Genomic DNA, 7,665 nt, shown 5'->3' on the forward strand with positions numbered 1-7,665 from the left:
GTATTTCTGAGAGAAGTACTGAGACCTCAGCAATAGGTACCATCTTTTCATTTGAAATTTAGATAAATGGGTATACACATGTACACTACAACTTCATGTTGCTGTGTTTTAAGTGGATTTGAATTTTGGTTTGATTTTTCTGTTTGGTTGATTGGTTTTGGTTTTTGTTTTTAATATAGCTCAGTTTTTAAAGTCTCTAAATTACTTAAAATCTAGTAAGGGATTCTTTGCAGAGGGGATTATATGGGCTGTTGGCATTATGGCTACTTACATGTTCTCCTGAGTCTTCACAACTTTCAGACTTCTAATTGCCTGTAGTTTTCAAATTTAAAAATGGCCTCTGGAAATCAATCGTAAAATATTCATTCATTTTAAGGAGGCAAGGATTTCATCTGTGTGCATACTTTTAAAACTTCTAAATACAAGTTTTCAGTGGACTTTTAGTCTGTGAAAGTTAATTGTAGAGTTATAAGTGTGGAAAGACACTTAGCTTTGATCATGTTGAATCTTTGTGAATTTAGAACTGAATGAGTGATGGAGTAGGCATGTGTGGGGCAATGATCTCAATGTTGAACTGTGGTGACTGAGCTATTCATGCTACCATTGACCAGTAATATAACTAAAACTGAAGAGATGTATCTAACATAAATGCCACTGTTGTGTTTTTTAAAACAGCTTTTTATATCATACTGCCTCATCCGAGAAATAAAAGTATTGACTACAATTGAAAATAACAAGACTTTAAGGAAGACCTGTTTTGTTTTTTCATTTATCATTATATATTTAATACACAGAAAGAATGTGAAGCTAAAAATCCTCTGGTGAAGGGAGGATTTTAATACCAGGATTTATGTTATAACAGGAACATAAGCATTCTTTTCACCACTCCAGTCACATGATTCTTCTAATGACTTGTGGTAGCTGGGAGTTGTAAAAACAACAGATTTCCTCCCTGCTGTGCTATCATGCTAGATTTTGCATTACTAGATAGTTCTGGGAAGCAGTGACAATTTGGTTTCTACTTTCAGCAATATTATTTATGTGCCAAACGAAAATGTATTCATATATATGATGCTGCCTGTTCTGTTATTTGAATACAGATTTGTCCTAAATGTTAATTTTAGGCAAGCCTCTTCCCATTAATTCTCTTTTAGGGTGATAGTCTACATATCCTGTGTAATAGGATATTCTTACATAGTAAGAAGAAATATTGATGCAAGTGTGAAGTATAATCCAGCATAATTTTTGTCAAAAATTATAGAGTGATTTAAGATTTTCCTTTCACATTATTCCATATTTTGAGCTGTAGGAAAAATAAGTTTGATGAATACTTGTAGTAGCTGTGCTTTTGATAATTAAACTTAATTTTTGTATAAAATTTTCTCTCAGAATTTTCTCTCACCAAGTTTTTTAAACTAGTTACCGTAGACTTTTTCCATTACTTAATTTTTCATTTCTTCTGGAACGTGGATATTTATTGCTCGATATATGCTTAAACTCTGTCTAAGACAATGTGTTTTGTTGTTTGCTTTGTAGATTTTTAAAAAAAAAAAACAACTCTTATCCTAAATCTTCTATTTCTGTTTTTTTTTCTTTTTTTTTTTAACTTAGAAATTTTATGTGCTTGGTGGAGATGGAAAAAGATGAAAAACAAGCTGGCTTCCTGGAGAAAGAAGGTGGCAAATACTTAGTGGAACTTGATTACTGTGGAACCACATTTTGATGCTCCTCCTGGACAACTTCCGTAAATATTCTAGGTAACAGCAGATTGATATGATTGGAAACCTGACTCATCAAACAGTATACACCAGAAGAAGTCTGCTTGGGATATGACGTTTTGTACTGTTTCTGAAAGTCTGTGAGAAAGCACTGTAGACATCTACCTGTTATTTCTTAACTGCGTCTTGATTCAGCTGCAGCAGAACTAGTCTTTGAAGTGAATAGAACCAGAGCCCTTTTGGAAACTTTTGTTGAACATGACTCATGGAGAAGAGCTTGGCTCTGAGATGCACCAGGATTCTGTTGTTCTAACTTACCTAGAGGGATTACTAATGCATCAAGCAGCAGGAGGCTCAGGTACTTCAGTTGACAAAAAGTCTACTGGGCATAGTGGAGAGGATCAAAACTTTAAGATTTCTGGAAATATATTCCCCAGCTGTCAAAGTAATGGTCCAGTTCTTAACACAAATACATATCAGGGATCTGGCATGCTGCACCTCAAAAAAGCAAGACTGTTGCAGTCTTCAGAAGACTGGAATGCAGCAAAGAGAAGGCGGTTGTCTGATTCCATTGTGGATTTAGATGGAAAAAATGAAGCTTTGTTAGCTGGCATGGTTGAAAATGTGCCTAAAGGCAAACAGGATAGCACATTACTTGCCTCTTTGCTTCAGTCATTCAGCTCTAGGCTGCAGAGTGTTGCTCTGTCACAGCAGATTAGGCAGAGCCTTAAGGAGCAAGGGTATTCCCTTAACCATGATTCTTTACAAGTGGAGAAAGATTTAAGGTGCTATGGTGTTGCATCCAGTCACCTGAAGACTCTACTGAAGAAGAGCAAAGCAAAAGATCAGAAGCTGGACAGCAGCCTGCCTGATATAACTAAGAACCTGCCTAAAGAGAGGTTTATCGAATCTCCTCATGTGGTGCAGAGCGGACCTAAAGTGATAAATGAGCCACTGTCATGTGCTGCAAGATTGCAAGCTGTTGCAAGCATGGTAGAGAAACGATCTAGTCCTGCTGCTTCACCGAAGCCCAGTGTAGCATGCAGCCAGCTAGCGTTACTCCTTTCGAGTGAAGCTCACTTGCAGCAGTATTCCAGGGAACATGCTTTAAAAGCACAAAATGCAAATCAAATAGCAAGTGAGAGACTTGCAGCTATGGCCAGATTACAGGAAAGCACTCAGAAAGATATTGGCCAGTTTGGTTTAGCAAAAGGAATGACAAGCCATCTCAATGGTCAAACAGGATCATCAACCAAACCAGTATCTAGCAAAAGCAATATGGCACCATTTCAGAGTTCAGTGGGAGTCATGCATTCATCTTCCAAAACTGGGGGATACAAAAGTACTTTGGAAAGAAGTAACCTGAAAACCTCTCCCAGCAACAGTTTGCTCTTGCATCTGCTGAAAAGTCAGAATACCACCAAACACATGAAAGGGCATGAACAGAGTGAGAGAGCCAGCAATTTCGAAGATGGCAGCACACCAACAACTATTGATGAATATTCGGACAACAATCCTAGTTTTACAGAGGATGACAGCAGTGATGATGAGAGCTCCCATTCTAACTGTCTTCCTATAGACCTATCTTTTAAACAGAGGACAGATAAACCAGATGCAGGTCCACCTGCATCACTGGATAACCTGACTCAGTCCTTGCTTCATAACTGGGATCCAAAAGTTTCCTGTCCAGAGAACAAGGAAGACAAAGACACTCCAAAAGCTTCTAAGCTGAATCCCCATCAGAAAGTAACACTACTTCAGCTGTTACTTGGACATAAGAGTGAGGAAAATGTAGACAAGATTGCTGACCCTCAGGGACCACACAGTGCGGCTGATGTGGCAAAATTCTCTGTACAGACTGGTAAAAGGACTCCAATTACTGACAGTCCCAGTGCAAGTCGAATGACTCCGTTAAGCACTCCCCCTTTGCTGGCTTCTACAAAGGCAGATTCTCCTATAAATCTCTCCCACCAATCGTTAGCCATCAAGCGTAGCTCACCGCCGTATGCCTGCAGCATCCAGCCAGAGAGACTGGTGAATCCCGCATCTAAACATTTGATAGACCTTTCCAAAAGCAAAGAAATTCAAGGAGCGAAGCTGAGCAGGAATGATAGTCCCCAGAACTCTTCAGCATTCAGTGCCAGCAAACTGTTGCAGAACCTTGCTCAGTGTGGCATGCAGACTTCCATGTCAAGTGAAGAACAAAGAGCTAGCAAACACCTGCTAGCAGGAAACACAGATAAACCTGTTGGCTTGATTGATAGATTGAACAGCCCTCTGCTTACAAATAAATTGGGTACGCATGAAGAAAATAACAAAATATTCAATTGTCAGCCTGTACCTGCTGAACAAGGAATTCCAGGTTCAGAAATAGAAAATCTCCTTGAAAGGCGCACTGTCCTTCAGCTGCTTCTGGGAACTCCCAGTAAAGGTAAAAGTGAAAAGAAAGAGAGGATGCTTTTAAGAGATGAAAGTTCTCAAGAACAGACAGATAAGGCTTTGAACGAGCAAATACTGACAGTGAAAATAAAAACTGAACCATCTGAAGAATCAAATATTCCTTATAATTCAAATGCACAACAAGTAAGAGATGGCAAGGATAATGCATTTCAAGGATTTGTACATTCACTGCAGAGAAATGCAGCTACTTCTCCAGCATCCAAGGAGTTGAAATCCGAGCCGATTTCACCTCAAGATTTCTCTTTTTCCAAAAACGGCCTACTAAGTAGGTTGCTGAGGCAGAATCAAGACAGTTACCCTGCAGATGAGCTAGACAGAAGTCACCGAAACAATGAGTTGACACACCTTGAATCAAAGAGTCTTTGCACAGTACCGAAGAAGAGGAAGCTTCATGCTGAGCCTTTGGAAAGCCCATTAAAAAAGATGAAAAGTAATACATCTGATGCTGCAAACAATCACGCTTCTCCTACCGAGGCACTGTATGGGCCTTTGCTTAACCAGCAAGAACTGAAATTCAGCAGAAGTGATGCTGAATTTAAGTACACTGTAAGTCACAGTTCAAATAATGAAAGTGAAAATAGGAGTTGGTCTAGAGATAGTAAAGGCTTTAATGTGTTGAAACAGCTGCTTCTCTCAGAAAACTGTGAGAGAGATCTGCCACAACATAGGAATCACATACTAGCTGAGGGCAAGAAAAAGGGAAACAAAAGCAGTGCAACAATTAATAAACCTGAATTCAGCATCTCATCAGTAAATGCGTTAATGGGAAGCCCTGTGCAACAGAACAATTGTGTAGATCATAGAACATTTCAGTATCCTGTAACAGTAAAAAGTCCCGCCGGTTCCCCCTTCCCTGAACATCTGGGGAGTACAGTATCTAGACTCGAGTCTGACCAGTTTAGCATGTGTCCCATGCCCAGTGAAAAAGGGCCCATCAGATGGGTAATCACAGGTATGGACAAGAATGATTATGAAAAAGACTCTCCAAGACTGACCAAAACCAATCCAATATTGTACTATATGTTACAGAAAGGCGGCAACTCTGTTAGTAGCCAAGAAGCACATGACAAAGAAATTTGGAATGGACCTTCATTTACTGATAGCTCAACTCATGTTACCATCAAAGAGGAGTTGATATCTGATGCAGAGCTTAAAACTCCTTTTACCAACTTAAGAAGCCCTTACAACAGCCATATAGGGAGTAAGACCACTCATCAGCATGCTGTGAATGGAGAAGTGCATGGACTTCTGGAAAAAGTGCGAACAATCAAAAAAGAGCCAGAGTAAACTACAGCCTCCTCAGTGAGTTTACAATCAGTGGTTTTGAATCTTTGTTTAAAAAAAAAAAAAAAAGAAAAAATAAAAATGAGTACGAACTTGACTACTGTATAAATTGAGCATGATTTTAGAAAAGCATGGTCTAATTGAAACATATTTTCATTTGATAAACTTTAAACTTTTTATTTTTCTGGTGATGTTATTTAAAATACATGTAGATAAGATTTGCTTTACAGTAGATTGTCACAAGGAAACTAGAAAGGTTGTAATTTGTACAAGACATTTCTGTATGTATCAGATTAAGTTATGAGTACCTTTTGATCAGAGTCTTATTTGGATCTGCAAGTTTTTGGCATAACATAAAGTGTAAGCATACAGCCTAGGCGGTGTTAATGCTGCATTTCCTCCGTCTCTGTAAAATAATCCTTACTTTTTGGAAGCCTGAACATAGAGATAGTGTACTTTTTTTTTTCTTTTTTTTTTTTTGAATGTTTAATATGTTTTGTGAAATTTTAAGAATAACTTTTAAGAAAAGGAGCAGTCCGTCCAAGGTATTAGCTCATCATATTAGAAAACCTGTGTCAGTGTTAATAAATGAAATGCACTGAAATGCTTTTTTTTTTAGTGCTCCCAAAATTTTTATTGTTATTTTTAAATCTTGTTTGTGGTCCTGATGGAATAGTGGTGTAAAATCTATTTTTCTTCCTTGCCCTGCTCTTGATAAATGCCATCCTCCAAATCTTTAGCCATAGTTACGAGTTACTAGTTAATCGATTAAGGGACTTTTCTAGGTTTTTATACAAAAGGCAGATTTTCATAGGCCGTGCAAGTACTGCACGAGTCCTTTTGTCAACACATTCCTGTCAGTTTCCTGGTTAAAAGGGGAAAGCCAAAATGCCTCTTGGTGTAGTACAGTTAAGAAAGCTTAGTTGCAAATATTTAGTGAGGAAAATGGTGGGAAGTTTGTGAAATGAAATGTCTGTTTAGCACCATCCTGCTTCCCCTGCTGAGCCCTGCTAACTGTGCTAAAGCAGCACTTCAGGCTTCCACTCAAAGATGGAATAGGATTTTAATGAAAAATGTGTTGGCCTCTTCCTACAACCAGGGAAAAGAATCCATATTCTGCCAATATTTATTACTCTCTGAACAGCTGATGCATGGTTTAATGCACTACCCCGTCACTGCAGAAAACCTGGTTTTCAAATAATTTTTCTGGTTGCACTGAGGATAAAATTGTGGTTTTGTCATGTTCTGTAATGGATAGTGGGACACGTCTGAGAAATCCTCCTCTGCCCTTTTCCTCAATCCCCACCTGTGCTGTGATTTGTAACATCTGGCAATATTAGACAGAGATGGGAGTAACTGAAAATTGCGGTCAGAGCTGAGACGCCTTAAAAGAATTGCTGGCAAGGGAAGAGCCATGCAGCTCTGCTTTCCTGTTAATGCTGTCAAGTGTTAACTCCATTTGCAGCCTTTATTTCTCACGGGGGAGGAGGAGGACAAAATCCAGTTCCTCTAAATTACATGCATTATTGGCAACCATAAGTTCTGCTGAACTTTTTACTCCCCTGGAAAAAAAAAAGTGTTCCCTGTAGCTTCTAATTTCACTGATAATCCCCCATGCTATCGGCAGGCAGTTAAGTAGTTGGCTTGCACAGATAATGAAAGCTACACTCTGTTTTAATTTTGACTGTTCTTACCATTGAGAGCTGATGACATGACAAAACTGCTGTTTCTGTTCATCTCATGTTTGCATAGCAGGGGTGAGTGACGGGGCATTTTGCTCTTTTTCCTTCTAGTTTGGTTTCAGAGATCCTTTTCCCAAACTGCTGGCTTGTTGAGACAGTGAGCTGTTGTCCCCTCAGTTTCTCCTCTTCCCAGTGCAGTCTCTACTGAAAGGGATTTCTCCTGCCTGCCAGTTGGAAAATGCACCACTATTCTGTTTTGCCCCTCCAGGGGATAGCTTCTTTTAGGGAACACAAATATTTGTCAGTATCCAATATAAAACATTCCCCCTGGTTTATATAAGAAATAATAGAGCAATTTAAAGATATTTTTTTATGTTATTTGGGTGAAGCGTAATATATTAATGGGCTGTACAAAGAAGATTTATATTTTAAAACCTTCACACAAATCTAGCGTCATTTTGAATGTCATTGTCTGAAGTATAATATAAAAATAAAATTTTGTCTTTAATACTGCATTTATA

The 7,665-nt window shown here is 38.6% G+C and overlaps 1 protein-coding gene across 7 annotated transcripts in view; it reads left to right on the forward strand.

The window, feature by feature from the left end:
- NRIP1 (nuclear receptor interacting protein 1) overlaps window positions 1–7,313 on the forward strand; it is a 141,067-nt gene extending 133,754 nt beyond the window's left edge. For all 7 annotated transcript variants that reach the window (XM_057412986.1, XM_057412988.1, XM_057412989.1 and 4 more), the window contains one exon: window positions 1,612–7,313. In XM_057412986.1, coding sequence (XP_057268969.1) covers window positions 1,977–5,465 — 3,489 coding nt within the window. In that variant the 5' untranslated portion in view covers window positions 1,612–1,976 and the 3' untranslated portion in view covers window positions 5,466–7,313. The remainder of the gene's footprint in view (window positions 1–1,611) is intronic.
- The last annotated feature ends 352 nt before the right edge of the window (window positions 7,314–7,665 follow it).

This window comes from Pezoporus wallicus, unplaced genomic scaffold (genome assembly GCF_028554395.1).
Source record: "Pezoporus wallicus isolate ANWC-B61680 ecotype Strahan unplaced genomic scaffold, APGP_CSIRO_Pwel_v1 contig_6484, whole genome shotgun sequence".
Classification (NCBI taxonomy): Eukaryota; Metazoa; Chordata; class Aves; order Psittaciformes; family Psittacidae; genus Pezoporus; species Pezoporus wallicus.